At 41.2% G+C, this 20,640-nt stretch overlaps 2 protein-coding genes across 9 annotated transcripts; one reads left to right on the top strand and one right to left on the bottom strand.

Moving 5' to 3' along the window:
• The first annotated feature begins 1,103 nt into the window (after positions 1-1,103).
• On the top strand, positions 1,104-7,499 carry nosip (nitric oxide synthase interacting protein). 5 transcript variants are annotated; one of them, XR_004554578.1, is made up of 11 exons: positions 1,104-1,279; positions 2,005-2,093; positions 2,804-2,909; positions 3,001-3,082; positions 3,808-3,943; positions 4,839-4,984; positions 5,307-5,423; positions 5,919-5,989; positions 6,065-6,173; positions 6,254-6,392; positions 7,183-7,499. XR_004554578.1 is itself a non-coding variant. In XM_034113694.1 (10 exons), the coding sequence occupies exons 2-10, from the start codon at positions 2,024-2,026 to the stop codon at positions 6,323-6,325; spliced, it is 909 nt and encodes a 302-aa protein (XP_033969585.1). In that variant the 5' UTR covers positions 1,104-1,279; positions 2,005-2,023; the 3' UTR covers positions 6,326-6,821. The 5 variants fall into 5 exon arrangements, 2 of the variants coding, with proteins under 2 accessions (XP_033969585.1, XP_033969587.1); XR_004554577.1 differs by lacking the exon at positions 7,183-7,499 and adding an exon at positions 6,454-6,821 and having other exon boundaries at positions 6,254-6,383; XR_004554576.1 differs by lacking the exon at positions 7,183-7,499 and adding an exon at positions 6,454-6,821.
• Positions 6,940-15,138, bottom strand: rcn3 (reticulocalbin 3, EF-hand calcium binding domain). Of its 4 annotated transcripts, none has more exons than XM_034113692.1 (8): positions 15,072-15,138; positions 14,127-14,348; positions 13,767-13,960; positions 13,245-13,417; positions 12,865-12,925; positions 12,232-12,323; positions 10,986-11,093; positions 6,940-7,284 (listed from the first exon to the last, which is right to left on the bottom strand). In XM_034113692.1, the coding sequence occupies exons 2-8, from the start codon at positions 14,342-14,344 to the stop codon at positions 7,177-7,179; spliced, it is 954 nt and encodes a 317-aa protein (XP_033969583.1). In that variant the 5' UTR covers positions 14,345-14,348; positions 15,072-15,138; the 3' UTR covers positions 6,940-7,176. The 4 variants fall into 4 exon arrangements, with proteins under 4 accessions (XP_033969583.1, XP_033969584.1, XP_033969581.1 ...); XM_034113690.1 differs by lacking the exon at positions 6,940-7,284 and adding an exon at positions 8,403-8,991; XM_034113691.1 differs by lacking the exon at positions 6,940-7,284 and adding an exon at positions 8,403-8,991 and having other exon boundaries at positions 14,127-14,351; positions 15,072-15,086.
• Positions 15,139-20,640: the final 5,502 nt, after the last annotated feature.

Here is a 20,640-nt window from a genome sequence, read left to right as displayed (position 1 = left end):
CAAGAAGTAATTATTAGTTTACTAGTCTGTTTCCTATTTACTTAGCCTTGTTACGTGCAACCGGTTGACATAACTAGATTAAGTCAATCTAACATTTATTTTCTATAGTTCTTTTAGTGTACTAAAGATTTGTCAAGAGAGGGAAAAGCGACAAATGAAAAGTTTTGGTTGGTCTATGAAATAGAGTGCATGAGCTAGGAGTATCTAACGCAGAGATCAGTCCAACAGTGCCCCTCCCAGTCATACCGCCTTTGGACGTTGCAGGAGACATATGTGGATTTTAGATTATTATAAGGCAAAAGGAAGTTCTACAAACAAAGTAAAGGTCAATAATCATTTAGAAAGTAAGTACCCGGATTTTACAAAAGTATATACGTCCAAAACAGAAAATAATAAAGTGGGGATAGCATTTATCATTTCAGAATCTGAGGTTATGAAAAGCGAAAGAGTTAGCGATGGTCTGGCTGTGTATACTGGGGAGCTTCTGGCTATTCTTCTAGCTCTGAATTGGGTAGAAGGAGGTCGTATGAAGAAGGTGTTAATAGGATCTGACTCCATCAGTGCATTGAAAAGCATTCAACAACTGCATTCAGAGACAAGACAAGATATAATACTGGAAATAGCAATAACATTACAAAGAATATCAAGAGCAATTGACTTCATATGGATCCCTGCACACATTGGGGTGGAGGGAAATGAGTTAGCAGACAAGTATGCAAAGTTGGCAACAAGAAAAATACAAAGTAGTATGAATGTGAAATATAGCAAGGCTGAAATCAAAAGCAACAGATGTGGGCACACAGGGCTAACTAAAACATTACTCACTATTAAAAAAACATGAAACAGGCAAATGTGATTATTGTGATCAATATGAAACAGTGGAGCACAATTTTTTACAGTGTCCCAAATATCTTCAAGAACGGATAATATGAAAGGAAACACTGAACAGTAATCAAACAGAGTTGAATATAATAGAGATTTTAAAAAGGAGTTCAGGGGATGTAGCGTACAGGGCAATATTCAGGTTTTTAAAAGGACAGGAAATATAGTTAGAATTTAGATTAAAACCGTGCTGATCCACACTCCATTCCAGAAGGTGGCGGTAAATGCACCCAATAGCTGTTTGCCAACCGCCATAAAATCAAAAGAAGAAGAAGAAGGAAACGGAAGCAGAAGCAGAAGAAGTAGAAGAAGAAGAAGAAAGCGACGAAGACGAAGAAGTATTTGTTCGGTGGATGTTTTGCTGTCTGTTAGCTCACATTCCTCCCCTGAAGCACAGGTATTAACCCGGTTTTTCCCGGTCTTTTGCCACAGCTTGTGTTGGACCTGTTTCTAATGTTCCGTTCTCTGAAGACATTAATGTGTTCATGAGCTTTGTGTGTTTACATTTGGCAGCTAATGTTAGCATCATAGCATCAATGCTCCAACACCGTTACAGTCAGAGGTGGAGAAGTACTAGGATGTTGTACTTGAGAGTAAAAGTAGAAGTACCAGAGTGTATCAATACTCTGTTACAAGTATCAAAATGTGACTCAAGTGAAAGTAGAAAAGTATTAGCATCAAAGTATACTTAAAGTAGCGACAGTAAAAGTAGTCATTGTGCAGATTGGTCCATTTCAGAATAATATATATGATATGTTTTATAATGATTGATCATGAAAGTGTTCTCAAAGCTGGTAAAGGTGCAGCTAGTTTGAATGACTTTGTATACTGCAGGGTAGCTTGTGAATTTACTCCAGGTGGAACTAAAGTCTGATTTAACACTTGATTATATTTCACATCATTCATCCACATCTGTGAAGTAACTAAAGGTATTAAATACATGTAGTGGTGTAAAAGTACACCATGTACCTCTGAATTGTAGTGGAGTAGAAGTACAAAGCAGCATAACATGGAAATACTCCGAAGTATCTCAAAATAGTACTTAAGTCCAGTACTTGAGTAAATGTACTTAGTTACTTTACACTGCTGTTAACAGCACCTTTACCTTTGAAACACTTTCAGAGAAGCAAACTGAAGCACAATGACCCGCCATGGAAAGAACTGCACGGCTGGAGCTGTGTATACTTACCACGAGAAGAAGAAGGACACAGGTGAGGACCAGGGTCAGGTTACACTGAAAACACTCTGAAAACACACTGACTGCCACCCGCTGCAATGACTGCTCTGCAGGCAGGTTCTATCATCCTATATGTCTTATTAGATGTAGGTGGTTATCAATAAGATACACACACACACACACACAGATTTCACTAAGATGCAGCAAAGGTGAAATGGATCATTCTCAAATATAGGTTGAGTTAGACACTGGTAGTATTCCCTTCCCTTTTAAAGAAACCCCTCACAGTCAGTAATGAGGGGTTCAAGCGGTCCAAGGAATACTACTTCAACTTTTTCAGCTAAGTAGACTAAAACTGCACCAAGGATGTTTGGGAGTTTACCGACATGATCATAACAACTGCTGAGAAGTGTTGTCATACCTGCTTGAAGAAACAAAAAGTCTGAATGAGGAATTGTATTGCTCGATTTGTCGGTGTGATCAAAATAACCAGGACCAGAATGTTTATCATTCAGTTTTTCTGTACAGAAAAACAATCAGCATATCAGTAGTCCTGACAACATCCTTTTCAAACAAAAACTTAGAGTCGAAAATCATTTTATGTGGTAGTTACATTTAAACAATGAATCTCACATTCAACTCATTTATTTCACTGCAGATGAGACTCATTGTAGTTATTTTTGCAGGAAGAAGATAATATTGATGTATTTTAAGTGTGTGTGTCCGTGTGTGTGTCCTGCTCAGCGGCGTCTGGTTACGGAACTCAGAGCATCCGGCTGGGCAAAGATGCCATCAAAGACTTCGACTGCTGCTGCCTGTCCCTGCAGCCTTGTCAGGACCCCGTGATGACGTACGGTTCCTTCAGCACACACGCACACACTGTACCTTGACATGTGACACGTATATAAACAATGATTCCTGGTTTCTCTTGCTGTCCTCAGTCCAGATGGTTTCTTGTATGAGAAACAGGCCATTCTTGAATACATTTTGCACCACAAGACAGAAACTGCCAAAAAAATGAAGGTAAGCCCTGCCTGTCTGTCTCCAAGCTTCTCCACACTACAAACATGACTGATTGTTCCTGGAACAACAGAAGCATTTGTTCTTCTCCCTCTCTTCTTATTACACTGTTACACAGTATTTAGCTGACACTTTTATCCAAAGCGACTCCAATACAATCAGTACTGTAGACATGCCAACGGTAGCATTTTCATTTGGCTCATTACAAGAACTGCATCACAGGCAACCACTAGCAACAAGTGGGACGGAAATATATTTGATCCATTTCTGTTGTCGGTCAACACAGCCTGTATAGAATAGTTTTTAATCAGGCTTAGAAAAATACTACCTGACCAGCAGTCATTCCAAATCTGTTGTATGTGTGAAATGGTCTCACAAAATGAACATATCTCTGGATTAATACAAAAAAGGAACTTGCTTTTCACAATTCAAAATGATTGATCACAGAAAAGGTCCTTAACGGTATGGCACACAGCCCTGACCATGACTCAGCAGAACACTCTGTTTACATGCTGAAAAAGCACGTTAAGGATGAGCACACTGACCTTTATCAGGCACAACGTGTATGATGATGGGTATGTTCTTCAAGTTTAAGTCAAATGTGTGTGTTTATGATGGGCATAAACAAATGTTAAATTACAAAAATGATTTTGCTTCTTTCTGTAAAATAAAGGAAGTTCTCTTTACTTGGATAAAATGACACCGTGTTTCCTCCTATTATTCTGCAGGCGTATGAGAAGCAGAAGCAGGCGCAGAAGAGCAGCAGCCAGCTGGAGTCCAAGTCCGAGGAGCGCGAGAGGGTGGAGCGGTTTAAAACCAAAGAGAACAGCATCGTGTCCAAACCCATCAACCCTTTCACCTCCGGTATGTCCCAAGGTTGTCTACCTGCTGATAACCTGTTGTCTACCTGCTGATAACCTGCTGTCTACCTGCTGATAACCTGCTGTCTACCTGCTGATAACCTGCTGTCTACCTGCTGATAACCTGTTGTCTACCTGCTGATAACCTGCTGTCTACCTGCTGATAACCTGCTGTCTACCTGCTGATAACCTGCTGTCTACCTGCTGATAACCTGCTGTCTACCTGCTGATAACCTGCTGTCTACCTGCTGATAACCTGCTGTCTACCTGCTGATAACCTGCTGTCTACCTGCTGATAACCTGCTGTCTACCTGCTGATAACCTGCTGTCTACCTGCTGCATGTGCTCTGTGTCCGTGTGAGCCCAGGCCCGGTTAAGCTAGCCGCTGCTTGGATTTTGATGCGTGTTATTCCCGCTGTCAAACTACTAACTGACACCTCATTTGCTAAAACATTGAACATTTCCTAGATTTTTAACTCCCTTAAATGTAATGAACGTATTTCTTTATTAAAAAAACAATCCTGTCCACGATAACCTTAAATAGAGCCATGTACAATTGAACAGTATCTTGCTTATACTTGCACAGTTTATAAAAAAAAAATCTTTACGGTGTTCTCTCATGGTTCAGACTACTACCCCGTCAGAGTGAAAGTCATTTTACTGTCCCCCCCCCCCAACTCAATTTGAAAATTCAGCAGTGGTTAAGTACAGAGAGAGAAGGACACATGGTGCCCTAACAAACCTTGTTGGTGCACAGCTTACATGCACCAGTGCATTCACACAGGAAACATTGTAGTGAAAGTAGTTTCATGTTATTGTTGCACTTGCCCCAATGATTTGTTTTAAAAAGCAGAACAATTATTTGCAGTGTAAAGACTGTAGAAGTGTTTCCCTCTCAGGGCAGAACCCGGGTGGAGAGAAGAGCCGGACCAACGCAGCAGAGTCCTCCAGCTCTGCCCCTGTTGCCTCCTCCAGCCAGAGCCTGCCCTGCTTCTGGGTACCCTCCCTGACCCCCCAGTCCAAGCCAACCCTGCTCAAGAAGCCTGTGAGTCTGCTCTGACAAACAGCGCATGTTGTTCACTATTTACTAAAGCACACTGAATTCATGGAAACAGTTACTGAGTGGTTTTGTGTCTCCTCAGAACTTGGAAATGTTCCCCAAAGTGTTATGTTAGAAATGTATAGTACGTATTGTATGTAGAACTCCAGCACTTAGAAACTGCCGGAAGCTAACTTCCGTCTGTGTGTCATGGTGTTCTCCGTCTGTTTGTTTAGAGTATCAGTTTAATGTTGACACTATTTAGAGGCAGGCTGACCCTGGATCCAAAGTAAATATTTGTTTAACTCTGTCCCCCGGTGTCTTTCAGAGTAAGACTGTGTTGTGTCCCATGTCAGGACGACCTATTAAGATGAATGAGCTGATCACGGTGCGCTTCACGGCCCTGGACCCCAGCCTGGACCGAGTGGCCCTGCTTACCCGTCAGGTCGGTCCTCTCAGCGCCGTGACTCATCCCCTCCTCTTGGTCATTTGGATTAAATAAACAACAACCTATTCTGTAAAATGTCAAAGAAAGTTGCAATTTTACATCGGCGTCCAATGTTCCAATATGTCCTGAACACGTCCATCGTTTTTTCTAACCAAGTTTAGCTTAAACCAAGGCCACTTCCGCATTAACATCGCTCTGTGTGACGGCGTCATGGATGTCTAAAGACAACGTCCCCATGTTAACATGATGAAGGATATGGTTGTTTATCAGTCAGTTTAAGTGAAAAACGTTCCAGCGGTCTGCAGCAAGAGGAATATGTTTTGCAGAGCTACGTGAATGCGTGGTTAAATCTAAATATACAGTGGGTTGGAAAATGATAGAAGCAGGACACTTTGATGGAACGCAGCTCAGCTTCTCTGATGACGTCATGGTCAAAGGTTGTCCATGTGATGGGGCACATGTCTCCTCTTTAATGCTGTCTTGTCTCTACAGGACAGGTATGTGTGTGCAGTGACCAGAGACGTGCTTGGCAACAGTGTTCCCTGCACCGTCCTGCGGCCCTCGTGAGTGTCCATGTGTCTCTCTGTCATGTCCACATGTCATGTCCTCTGGTGTCGCTGACTCTGTCCTGTGTGCAGGGGGGCTGTGGTGACCCAGGAGTGTGTGGAGAAGCTGATCAAGAAGGATATGCTGGATCCTCTGAGCGGGGACAAACTGTCCGACAGGGACCTCATTCCCCTGCAGAGGGTATGTGTCTGTCTCTGATGTCTAACTGAAGCTGTCCTGTCTCTCCTGCTGGAGCTGATCTTGTTCTGTGTTCTGACAGGGGGGGAACGGGCTTCGCAGCCTCCGGGGTGGACCTCCGGGCCAAAGAGGCCCGTCCAGTGATGATGGTGTGAGGGGACTTTACTGTTCTTATTTGAAATATCTGCAGGCTTATCTTTCCTGTTCCTGCAGGTAACATAGGTAGGCTTTTTGTCTATCATACATATAATCTAAATTACATTTCTTTCTTTTTTTAACCCAGACCATGTTTAAAAGACAGAATTATTCCGTGGATTCTGCAGAACTGATCATTAGTTTGTCTTTCATGGACTTTCTTCACTTTTCAAACTGAAGCTCTGCAGAAACACTGGACATCCATTTTGAGACATGAGCAGAATTGTATGGACAGATTATTTTTGATCATTGTTTCATTGCCATGTGCTGTAAAAATAAAGTCTGTTTCACAAAGGATTCAGAGGATTTTCAGCTGTTTCATAAACCCTCCAAATGTAGTGATGCAGAGATAAGTGAGACATTCAGGGACTGTTTGTTCCTTTGTTTCAACTGTTGGCTGTTGTATGTGATGGACATGTCACTGCCACTGTTTTCCATTAAATTGATTATTATTCATTGTTTGTCTGTTCTGATTTTCTTTCACTTCTATATCATTCTCCCCCTTTGACGACATTCAACACTATATTCTTAAATCATTTCCACAGACATCTAAGCTGTAAAGGATCACATTAAGAGAGTTTCAAGTCATTTTAATTGAACCTTAAACATCAAATGAAACACTGGATCGTTTGTAGTGTCTGTATGGAGTTTCAGCTGTAAACTGAACTCCATATGCAGCGTCCTCATTCTCTGAACAGGAGGCTGTTCCTCTGCAGCAGCTGAACCTGAGCTCTCTGCAGGGGCTGGCTTTTTGTAAAAGCTAGATATATTTGCAGAACACCATGAAAACATTTATTCTGTGCTGCTTTTTTCACAGTTCATCATGCTCATCCACCCTCATCCCTCCAAAGTCGGTGATGGTGCTGGTTATGATGTAGTCGCTGTTGTCCAGCAGCTCAGAGAGTGTCAGAAGGCCATCCTGACGGTGGAGCACAGGGAGGGAAGAGCATTAATACACGTGTGTTTTATTCTACATGTGATGGAGGGCTGAAAGTAGACAGGGGCCAATCCTATATGGCAGCCCCATGTCTTTAAGCTCCTGGGGACCCCCATGCCCCCCTGTAAAGCTTTCCTGAGACAAAACAGAGTACTGGCTAATGGTGCAAAATAAATTCTCTGTGTGTTCTTATTTCATAGCTGCTATAAATCATTTATTTCATCAGTCAATGATTGTGTGAATGGCAGATCAATCATAGCCAAAGACAATATTAGCTAGTGTTGAGATAGTGATCCACTTAGTGTACTGGCAGTTCAGGAAAGTCTTCCTATTTAATGCTATAGAAATGGTCAGGGTCACAAACTGCATGGGAAGAGGGCTTCAGTGTCTCATTGATCATAATTACAATCATATAATACAGTAATGTAACTGGACTTTCAAGGTTAGCACACAAGGAAAACTGCATATGTAGAAAAAAAAGACTTTAATATCAAATGCCAATAACTTTTCAACTCACCTTTTGTACCCCTCTTCCAATTGTGCATTTCATACACTTTAACATCAAATGTTCGCATGCACACGTGTACCTCAGATACAACTCTATGGAGAGAAACCTTCATAGCCAACCCAGTCTCACGGCATTTCGTGTTATTAGTCACGAAATTAATTGAATCTATTGATTCGTGTTCACCAACACGATTTCCCCCTTTTTTTCGTGTCACACAGAACGATTTTAAATGCAATGTATTTCTATTGGTAGTATGTTTCGTGCCTGCAACACGTCTTTTTGTCCGGTCGGGTCTTGGAAGACCAGAAGCTGTGTGGTTCATAAAAACATGTTCTTACTCAATATCTTACCCTAAGCCTAACCCTATCCCTTTTATTTTAAATTGTATAATGTCTGAGTTTTTTTGCCGTCAGTGAGGAAAAGAAATGGCTCAGAGCCTCAGAATACTGAAATCTGTATTTTATGTCATCTTTTTTTCCTTCTAATTTGTTATTATTTGGTGCAGGCACGAAACATACTACCAATATAAATACATTGCTTCTAAAATCGTTCTGTGTCAGAATACTTAAATCTGTATTTTTTTAAATGTCTTTTTCCTTCTAATTTGTTATTATTTACATTGCTTTTAAAATCGTTCTGTGTGACACGAAAAAAATGGCGAAATGGTGTTGGTGAACACGAATCAATAGATTAATTTCGTGACTATAACACGAAATGCCGTGAGACTGTGTTGCCATAGCCTAGCATTGTGTTAGCTGGATGCTAGTTCATGTCAGACTTTATCCAGTTTTCTCACTTTTCCTGGACAACAGGATAATATCATCTTTGGGGATACGCACCACAGTGTGAAAATGAATTGGAGAGAACTGTGTAGGATCATCAGTATCACCTGTATCCACATACACAATATGTGAGTGCATGCTGAATGTGTAGGTGCAAGTGTAAACATGGCAACATGATCATAACCCAGAGTCAGATCCTTACTTTACTAAGTCCCCCCCCCCACCCCAAAGCCACAGTAACAGAATCCTGCTCAGTACAGAACCCTAACCCAATGATCTTGTGATGACTCATCAGAGTTCGTCGTGTCTCTTCGTTAAGTCTTCGCCATAATTGGTGACCTGGCTGCCCACAAAAATGTTCCAGTTGGCTAGAATCTCCTTCTTGGTTATTTTCTGGTCCTTGTGTTTGATCACCAGATTCCATCCAACAGGTTGATTGGTTTAAGATTTAAAGAAGAGCAGGAGGGGAAACATGAGGAGAGACAAACAGGAGGAAGAGAAGGGAGGCAGACAGAAGCGTGTTGATAATTAAACCACAATTGCCCAATTATTTGCGCCATGTTAACTCATATTCTGCACAGACAAGTTATGAATTACATTCATTAAATTACACAGGTATGTAAGGTTCATTATAAAACGGACAAGTCAAATCAAGCAATCTGATTGGTTCTTAGCCGTGATATAATGAGCGTATATCACGGGTAGAATTGTAGTTACTTTTCACAAGTTGGTATCCCTCCGCGTCTGAGAAAAGCTACAACCGTTACAACTGTTACATTACGTCCGTTACGAAACTAACTAACTAACACAGCTTAAGATGGAAACATTTAAGGTTAACTTCGACCTCCGGGGTGGCCTTACTATGGAGGAGTGGATTGAGCAGTGCCTATCTCCAGAGAGCACCTAAACGACGACATGTAGAGCTACGTGAAGAGCAGGTAGACCAACTGGAAAAGTACCACCATTCAAAAGCTTTCTGATGCGGGTCTTGAAACAAAGCAGAGAAATGATGACCGTTAGTGGCCACAGGTGCAAAAGCTCTCTCCAGAGCTACTGGAAGCCGAATCTCGGGGACCGGAGAAAGTGGAGCAATATTCTCGCCACGCCAAGCAACAGCCGAGAACAACCTCAGCCTATACAAGTAACCACGTAAGCCATTCTACTGATGCTGGACAGTTTTTCAGTGGGTGCACAATAAACGGCAACATACACATTAATGTAAATAAATAGCCAAATAATGGATCAACGCTCTCCGTCTAATATGTTCGCTAGCTGTTGTTAGTGTTGTTGCATAGCAACCACCTCACACTATGTTTTGTGCAGAAGGCAACGGAGGGACTATTTTATTTTGAACATCATTATTTACTAATAAAAACTATTTAAATTAGAGTGTGTATTTTTCTTTCATATTGCCACACTTGGTAACCGTTTTATAAAAGCAATAGACCACGGCCTGTCGTCGGGCCGAACCACGCCCCTTAACTGTGATATAATGACCATATACCACGGCCTGTCGTGAGCTATTGCTTAATTATACTGTCTGTATAGAGTATATCACATACAGTATGCCGTTGTATGTGCTCTGCACATTTAATCCATGTTACAGTTGGAGATGGTCCTGTTTTTAGCTCAGCCTAAGTTCAATGTTCTTTTTATTGTCGTTATAATTTGTGTACCTAAACTGCTGCTAAAGGTGAATCTTATTTCATACATATATACGGAGGTGGCTGGTGTTTTATATTATTCTAATTGTCAACAAATCCAATGAAAAGACCACAGCTAACTAACCTATTTATTTATATTATATTTAACATATAAAACGCTCTGACGCTCCTCCAGAGTCTGTGGCTGGCAGGCCTTCAGTTTCTCCTAAATACATACACTCCATCTTCGGCTCTCAGATGTAAAGTGTGTTATTTAAAATAAGATTCAGTATCTGCTCAGCGGGTCTCAAGCTGGAAAAAATAGCACATATGTTGGGGACTATTTTCAGTAGCGGATTGACTGATATTTGGGGGCCAGTGTATGTGGGACGGAAAACAAACGACAGTGTGTTTGTTCATGGAAAAGAAGACACTTGTCCCATCTGGCATTCGTTGAAATAAAATAAATAATATAACCAGCCCTGCCATAGTTTATATACCTAAATAAACTAAATGTAGAAGATCGAAATTCCAATATTCCACATTTTTTAAACCCTCTAGCCATCTGGTTGAAATGTTTCCCACCACAGAGCTCTTACATGTAATAGCTGCTTTGCTAACTGCATCAGCACTACTGAAAATGCACATTCTCTATAAATAAAGTAATAGACTGACGGTGTGTTCAGCTCTCTGCTGCTGCTCACTGTGCTTCAGAGGGCACCATGTGGTGGAGTGTGAGAGCAGCTGTACCTTGTCGGTGTCCGTCTCGTGGATCAGGTGTTTGGCCTCATTGTCTGCGTGGTCCACCTCTCCGGGCAGAACCCAGTGCGCCACCTCAGCATTATCCAGGTACCCATCCTGCAGACACACAGGCGCTTACTGAGGAGCTTCTGAAGAGCCTCTGTGGCGGCTATTACGTGTTAAAAATAATGTCCTATTGCCGTTGGCCATTATTACACAGGAAGGTGTGACAGGGATCGAAGATATTCCAGTCGACAGGCACTTAGTTTGAGGTTTATTGCGTTAGTTGTACACTACCAGTTGCCAGTGTTGATGGGTTATTGCTGAGTGGGTAGTTATGCTAAGAACCGTGTCCGGTAACCTACAACCCTATTTATACACACTTTTTTCAGCTAATCTCCTTCACCAAGTGTTCAAATAATATTACATTATAAATCTAAACAAAATAACATACACTCCCCATCCAAAAAAAAAAAGTCACCAACTGGATTTAACTTATCCAATCAGTAAGAGCCTTCCTTTGGATAATTACTGCAGTGATTAATATGTGTCAGCTGGCAACAAGTTATTTAATCCTAGCTGTGCTTAGCTTCTCATTTCTTGAACAACCCTGTTGGAAGACATATCCTGTGGTCCTGGAGAGGATGTCAGTCAGTTTCAGGAGGGTCAAATGATTGGCCTGCATCAAGCTAAGAAAACAACTAAGGAGATTGCTGAAACTACTAAAATGGGGTTAAGAACTATCCAACGCATTATCAAAACCAAATCAATTATACAATCATACTCAAAGCTAAAGGTGGTCCAACAAAATATTAGTGTGTTCAACTTTCTTTTGGGACGGGCAGTGTAATATGCCAACAATAAACACAAATGGCTCCTACACCCTCAGAAGGTTAGGGCGGAGGTAGGAGCCAAGTCAATATGTAAATATGGTATTTATACAATCAATCTTAGAATATATAATGTTCTTATAATTAGCTCCAACAGCTGTCGGATTAAAATGCTGCTTATGTGTTCATAATTCAGTTATTACTTTCATTATAACAATTAAAGGAATCATAATGTCCAACGAGTACTTTTACTACATGCTGCTGAATGCTTTGTATCTTTTTACTTGAAGTCACATCTTGAATGGAGGTTTTTACTTGCAACAGCGTTTTACATAGTCATATATTTAGACTTTTACTACAGTGAATATACTTCGTTCGTCCGTCCGTCCGTCTGTCTGTCCGTCGTGTGTGTGTGTGTGTGTTACCTTGTTGGTGTCTCTGAACTCATGGAAGTGTTTCCTCTCGGTCTGCACCCAGTCGGGCTCCTTCTCCCCGCTCTCTGGAGAGAACATGTCCCCTGTGGAGCAGCACACACACATTCAGAACAGGTGGCTGATGGGAAAGGAGGGAACCGTACCAAAAGTAGTGTAATTTAACGTAAGTGATTACTCAAGTACTGTACTTCAGTAAAAAATGTAAATACTTGTACTTAACTTCAGTATTTCACATTATGCTTCTTTATACTTTTACTCCACTACATCTTTATTTAGTTACTTTGCAGATTTAGGTTATTATTACAAAAAAAAAGCATCGACACACATGATTATATGCATGATATTATTATGGGTTAAGCTATCCAGTAGTGTATAAAGTAATAAAATAAACCCTATATTTACGAAGTAATGAACACATTAACGCACCCATCATTTTATAAAATAATAGAAAAATAGCTGGCACTTAAAATAGCCATTTTGCTTAACGAGGACTTTTACTTTTGGTACTTAAAGTATTTTTTAATGCTAATACTTTTTAACTTTGACTTAAGGACAATTTGAATGCCATATGTAACTGAGTTTTTTTACACAGTAGTATTGAGTAGTTCTTCCGCCTCTGCTTACCAATGTATTCATTTATGTTGATCTTTCCATCTCCGTTCGTATCAATGTCCTCCACTGTTTCCTGAAAGAGAACATGACTTAGTCTTATACATGAAATGGGTTTTTTGTTCAGGGTTTTGATATCCTGTGGACCTTTTTATTTTTAGACTGCCAGTAGAGAAAATGCAGAAAATAACAGACACTGAATCATTAAGAAATGTTATCCTAACTGATTTACACATTTTTCAGCATTATATATTTGTCATGGACCAAATATTGGCATCGGGCATTAAAAAAATCCATATTGTCTGGCCACAAGTAATATGCACTGTCATCACATGTTGGATGCTGATCCGTTGCCATGGTGCAACCTTCAGAGATCTGCAGGTGAGGACCAGTACCTGCACCACCAAGTCTTTCATGTAGTCGAACTCCTCCGGGTGCAGGAAGGCAGTGAACTCCTCCCGGGTGGCAATACCGTCCCCGTCTCGATCAGCCGTCTTGAAGCGTCTTTCGTCCCGCGTCAGCATGGACCTATAGGTGGCCTTGTCCTCCACGTCATCAAACTCCTCACCTGAAAACATGAGTGAGATGTTTTGTGAGGCACTGTGAAGCATTTAAAAATCTCTTCCTAAAACACACCGTATCTGTGAAGAAGTCTTTATTACAACTATCCTTGAAACTTCATTGCAACTGAGCAAACTCCCTCTGCTGTTATATACACTTTACATACATATCTTTTTGACCTTGAGATTGGAGAATGACTGAATAATCTCACATCACACATGTTTCAAGTTGTGAAGAGCTGATACGTGATAGTTAGCATTAAGAAAGTGGACTAATAGAAGATGCTTGTGTTTCCTTAGATAGTTGTAAATGCAGACAGTTAGACAAGTTAGAATTAAATTGTCTTCGAGAATTACCCAGGTAGAAGCCGTAGGTGGTGTTCTTGTACTCCTCCCAGCCTATCTTTCCATCTTGATTCTTGTCGTAGTCCTTCCAGTGTTTGTTCACGTTCTCCTCGATGTACCTCCTCTGCCGGTGTTTGATCCAGTGGTGCAGCTCAGTGTGGCTGATGTAGCCGTCCTTATCGGCGTCAATCCGGTCCACAATCATCCTGTGGAGAGAGTTATGGATAATGTTTACTAAAATATTCTGACTCCATGGGAAATAGAACCCACAACTCTGACATTCTCAGCCCCCCTAATTTGTGCAGTAGAGAAGAACCCCCTGATGCCAGAAGCAGCCGGTTAGAAAGATCTGCTGAAGGTTGGGGAACCTACGCCAGCTTGTCTTTGCTCTCCTCAGGCGTCAGCTGGTCGAAGGTCTTGGCCTCCTCCTTTCCCAGGAAGGCCTCGTGATCGTACTGGAAGCCGTGAGAATCATCGTGGGCGCGGTCGCTCAGGTCCGCCTGGTGATGGACGCGCTTCTCCTGAGTGGGGACGGAGAGGGCCGCGGCCGCCAGCAGACAGATGGAGGCCAGGGACCTCAGCAGCTTCATTCTACTTCTCGTTGGAGAAGACAGAAAAGTAATTTGAAAAACACAGTAGACTATTAAAAAAGGTAAAAACGCAATACTTAAAGCATGACACATTTTGACATAGTGTAAGCATTGGGTTGAGAGGTCATGTGTTGTGAGCATGGGCAGTGGGTGCTAGAGTGTGTGTGACTCGACGTTAATAAACGGAGGCATCTGTGACGCTCCAAAAAGTACTAAGTTCCTGAGTTCTTGTTACACAGAAGTATTCTTGAAGCCTTAACACCTCGGACGTTACAATAGTACAAATATTGTGTTTTGGAACTTCTGTGTGGTACAGGATGAAAAATACATTCAGAAGTCCTTCAACTGATTTGTGTTCAACAGAAAGAAAATCCTGAATCGACAGAACCAGGTCAGATCAACTTAGAGATAACTATCTAAGGATGGTGTCATCGGAGATAAAACATATATACATTCTACAAACATTTACACTTTTTAACGTTCAAATTTATAACAATCCATAATACGACAAAGAAAATAGTACTTCTTTGATCAGAATGAGCTGGTAGTGTAATTGCCTCTGGCCCTTCATGAACCCCATCATTAAACACACACTAACAGATGTCCTTACTCTCCATGTTGATGGAAGTTCATCAACTCAGCTCTATGCATTGTATGACAGCAAAAACCATGTTAGCCTGTGTTTTTCAAATGTTCCCTTTTAGAGGAAAGAAACAAATGTTCTCACCAGTTTCTCGAGAGCTTCTCGCGAAATCTCCTTAGCAGTGTGTGAACAGCAGATCAGTCCGCGTTGGCACTCTGTACCTTTAAATAACAACGTCATGAAGGCGGGGCTTGTTGTTCAGATAACCAATGAGTAACGCCTTAAAGGGGGCTCTAACCAATACAAAGTAGGACTCGGTAGAGAAATACTTTAGATAAGTTGTTATTGGCTGTTAATCGCCACGTTGTCACGAAACAGTAGACCACTTCGGCTCAGTGTTGCTAACTTGGCGACTTTCTCGTTAAATTCGGCGGCTTTCCAAACCCTCCGGCTACTTATTTTTGTCAAAAGCGACTAACGACTAATTTAACGACTTGTAATGGTGTTATTAGGGACTTTTCTGGTGTTTGGAGAGAGACTCACATATTGTTCAGCAGTTAACGAGTCGCGGGTGCTGCCGTGAGCCCCTCCGCCCTCCCATAGTACTCACAGGCGCTCAGACTCACAGTTGCCTCCCGCAGCAGCTCACACTGCTTCGGCTCGACTTTGCAATAGAGAGGCGAAAAACTGAGAGGAGTAATCTTCTCAGGAGTACCATTGGACATGTCAATGGAAGATGTTAAAAGTGAATTAAAAGGAGGCAAAGTAATGGAAGTCACAAGGCTTAAAAGCAAACGGGATGGCACACTCAAAGAAACAGTATCAGTTCTCATTTAGTTTGAGAGAACCTTACAAATGGGATATTTGAACTTCATGGTTAGGGAGTACATCCCCAAACCTCTCAGGTGCTACGCATGTCAACGAATGGGGCACACAGCGCAGCAGTGTAAAGGACAGCTAAGGTGTGCGAGATGCGGAGGAAAACATGAGTATGGGCAGTGGCGTTTTTATATGTACAAAAGTGGTGGGGCACAAAAAACTTAGATGTCTATATATAAGCTTCTGCAGTGACGTGCAGTGAGGTTCATGGCTGGTGAGGCACTGGCACTGACTCTTCAGGTTTACAAATATTATATTTTGACCTAAACCAAAATATAATATTATTTTCAAAAGCTTTTTTTGTCTGATGCTTCGATTAATTTTAAACAGACAGTTCAACAAAAGGATACCCAAAAAATGTCATTTTATCATTTAAATATTGAATTGTTCTCTCTTAGTAAGATCCCATTTTCAATAAAATGGCGGTCTTACCTTGACTTGAAGATGAAGTCCATTTGCCTATCCTTCTGGACAAACATTTCTATTACTTTTTTGTAAAAGTCCTCCTTATGTTCTTGTAGTTTCAAAAGTCTATCATAAATCTAATCCATAGATTTATGATAAAAAAATTATATAAGTAGGGTAGACATGTGGATGTTATCCGGCTAATCAAAACGTGCATTTATCTAACAGGTACGTTTCCCACAGATCTTATTTCGAGCTATTTTCTAAAATCCTCTGGAGAAATCTCATTGCTTTTTTGTGCTTACTTCCTGGTTTTAGGACGCGCCCCTGCAGCTCTCTCGTCTCCTCTTCACACAGCACACTTTTCGCGGCACACGTACTTACAGCCAATCAGCTCTGAATGATTTGAGATGACGTATGGCGGGGATGGTAGCTCCATGCCCCTCTGGTCATTATTTTTTTGCCACACACATTTCATTACAAAATACTCTGAGCATGCGCAGTGAAGTTTTTACAGTCACCGTTGACTTCACAGCGAGAGGAAGGGGCATAATCAGGTTTTGTCCCACATGGCTCTAAACAGCTCAATAGGCACACACTGTGACTGTAGACACACTAATTAGAAGAACACAGACTAAAACAGCAATGTACAGACGAATCAGATGATTAAACATGATCTTAAAATATATTTTATATATTTTTTTATTTATTTTTTTGCATTTTTGTAATCATTATTTGTAATACTTTCTGCTGACACTAGGTGGGGCTGTGCCCCACCTGCCCCTAATGACCAGTCGCCACTGAGTATGGGAAATGTGAAAAGGATGCAAAGGTTAAATGTTGTAACTGCGGAGGAGATCACAGTGCTGCGTTTGGAGGTTGTGAAGTCCAGAGAGGTGCAGAGAGTTAAGATTACAAACAAAGTTTCATACGCAGAAGCAATAAAGAAAGTAAGGGGAACAGTAACAATCAATAAGACCCCTAGTGGAATGGAGCAGAGCATTACAATACAAAATGGCAGGAACACACCAAAAAGTAATCTTCAAATCCAACCCCACAGTTGGATTTGAAGATTACTTTTTGGTGTGTTCCGGTGTGTTACTCTTTACCAAGAGTAAAGAGGATGATGATGTTTTAGGAGTGAAAAAGGTGAATTTTGTGGTATTTATATGCCATCCTGTAAATGTTGCATTACAGTTAAAAAAGAAAAGTGATAGAATCAAAGCCATAGTGGAGGCAGCTGGAAAATTCCTTGACATGAAAGATATTAAAGCAGATCAGATACATGCAATGCTAACTATAAATGGAGCTGGGGAAAATGAAAATCAGGATGAGGGTTAGATCCTTAATCATGGTGCTGCACATACTACAGTGGAACGCAAGAAGCCTCATAGCTAATGGTCAAGAATTCAAGAAATATATGATCTAGAGGTAGTCCCTGAGGTAATATGTGTGCAAGAAACCTGGTTACGACCTCAATTAGACTTTGTCATTCCAGGATTTAGCTGTATAAGGCATGATAGAGATAATGATCAAAATGGTGGAGGGTGTGCCACGTTTCTCAAAGATGGTGTGGCATATAGGGAGGTGCAATCTCCTGATGATATAGAGTGTATTATAGTGGAAATCTGCAACCCTAGGAAACAAGATAACATTAGGATAATCAATTTAAACAACCCATGTAAAAATCTAACCACTGATATATTTAAAGAAATAGCAGGCAATAAACATAGGAAGGAAGTTTGGTGTGGTGATTTCAATGCACACAACAGTCTATGGGGCAGCAACCATACAGACAGTAACGGAAATATAGTGGAAGAAATGCTGGAGGAAAGAACACTAGTATGCCTTAATGATGGACATGGCACAAGAGTAGATGTACACAGGGGGAAGGTTTCATGCCTGGATCTGACATTAGTGTCAAACTGTTTGGTTCATACATGCGAATGGTTTGTTTTGAATAACTCCACAGTAGGAAGTGACCATTATCCAGTGCTTACTAACATGAATAATAATGTATATATGCAGGAAGGAGGTGTAATAACCAGGTGGTGCTTTGCTAAAGCTGATTGGGGGAAATGTAGGACATGGTGTGAGGAGTCGGTACGCCTGCTAACATCAGAGGGAAGCATAGAGGTAATTACAAGCCAAATAACGCAACATATTCTAAATGCAGCAGAGAACAGTATACCCAAAACAACAACCAAGGGTAGGAAGAAAGTGGTGCCATGGTGGAATGAGGAATGCAGCAGGGCTATTAAAGAGCGAAACAATGCATTTAGAGAATTAAAGAAAAACATGACACAAAATAATGTTATAGAGTTTCAAAGGAAAAGGGCAGCTGCTCGAAGGACAATCAAATACACAAAAAAGAGAACATGGAGAGAATTGTGTTCTACCATTGGCAGAGGAGTAACATTAGGTGATGTCTGGTCCATGTTTAAGCGGATGAGATGTTTAAGCGGATGAGTGGGAAAAGGAAATCCATTAAAATTCCAGCTTTGGTTGAAGGGGAGAGGCTGGCAGTGACAGATAAAGAGAATGCAGATATGTTAGGAAGGACACTTGCAGCAGTACATAGTGGGGAACATCTCAGTGATATTCATAGGCAGCAAAAACAGCAGTTACTAGCAGAGAATGAAAACGTGAAGGAGAAGAGACAGGATAATAGGTCAGCTCTGGATGTGGAATTTACAATGTCAGAACTCAAAATAGCCTTACAAGGTACAGGATATACAGCGCCAGGACAAGACCAGCTATGCTATGCTATGTTTAGACAGTTACCTATGGAAACTATGACAATGGTGCTGAGCAGTGTTCGAATTACCCATTTGCTTTCGGGGGAGCCCTATTTTTCAGTGCACATCCTGCTACTAAATATGTCACACGCACGCTCTGTTGACTGAAAGATGTATATGTTTCCTGCACTAGATTGATTGCCAATAGGCCTACCTTGTTTGGTAGAACATCTTGTGACAGAGCCATCACTGTAAACATTTTCTGCTGTCCCTCTCTCCCCTCCTGCTTTCACTCAGTTAGTGACAGGAGAATCAGGTGTGCTGATCAGGGGTGCATTGGATACAGGTGAGGAAAAGCGGGGCGGGGCCCAAAGGAAGGGAAGAAAGGCAGAGGGAATTGTTTGTTTAAGGGAAAAATAAAAGGTTGACCAGGAGGTTGAAAGGGGAAGGTTGGGGATACTGTAAGCTAACCCTAACCCTTTTAGGAACATCGACACCCAAAGAGCCTGAGGACCAGCAAAGACGGACATCACAGGCCCAGAGTGAAAAGGAATATTATTTCCCTTTTCGGCAGTCGATGAGTCCCTTCTTTTTGGAGTTTTTTCCTCAACTGGCAGTGTTCTCGTTTGAACTGGATTACCTTTTTTTTGTGAAGTGACTTTGGATTTATTATTTTTGCTTTCGTTTGGATTATTCAGCCTTACCAAGAAGACTGCATTTTAAGTTGGACATTGCCTGATAATTACTCCAGATATAATTTGTGTTTGTACTTGTGTTGGAGGTGGTGGAGTCTTTGTGATGCCATACTGACTCTGTCCAGGATTTAGTTTGGGGGGGAACTTTATTATTTAGAGGACACATTTCATTTTCAGCCACTCTCTTTTCCTGGTTAAATTACCACAGTATTTCCCGACCTTTTTTCAATGGGCTTAAGATAGAAGCTGATTGTTACAATCTTTTTTTCTCATCTCCGAAATCTTGATCGCTTTTTTTGTGTGCCTGGCTCTTATGGTGCTTATAAATATTTTTCCGCAGGTTATTATGTTGATCACTGCTGGCTTTTCCCTGAATCCATTCTTGTGAAAGGTGCACTCCGGTGGATCTTTCTGCGAGCGGCAGGGAGATCAATATACTTTTTGCCAAAATCTTACATCCACATTTTTTTTCTTTATGAAAAGCCATGGAATCCTTTGTACCAGGTTGTAATCATACCAGCAATGGGTCTTGCTCGTTATTTCGCTTCCCGTCTGATGAAAGGACCAGGAGTGGCTGGATCAAGTTAGCTAACTAGCTAGTAGCAAGCACGTTAGTTAGCATTACAGCCTTAGCCTTGTCATTTTTATTAGCCGTAACATGAAGTAACCCAACATGTTAAACAGTAAGAGTAGTAGTCATATTTCGTGAACCCTTTGAAGAGTACTGTCACACCGGTGTGATCATTCTATAATACACCGTTTAAGCCCGGATGCCCCCGAGGGAGACATGCTAACTCTAACGCTACATTAGCTTCGGCGATCTTTTCTACTTCATGCTATCTGCACAAATGGTTAACATTGAACATTAAAGGTAGGGTAGGTAAGTTTGAGAAACCGGCTCGAGATACACTTTTTGTTATATTCCATGGAATGCTCTTAACATCCCGATAGCAATGAATATCTTAAAGTGGACCTATCATGCTATATAATAATAAT

This window comes from Trematomus bernacchii, unplaced genomic scaffold (genome assembly GCF_902827165.1).
Source record: "Trematomus bernacchii unplaced genomic scaffold, fTreBer1.1, whole genome shotgun sequence".
Taxonomy (NCBI): Eukaryota; Metazoa; Chordata; class Actinopteri; order Perciformes; family Nototheniidae; genus Trematomus; species Trematomus bernacchii.
The sequence above is the reverse complement of the archived record's forward strand: the minus strand, read 5'-3'. Positions and strand labels throughout refer to the sequence as shown.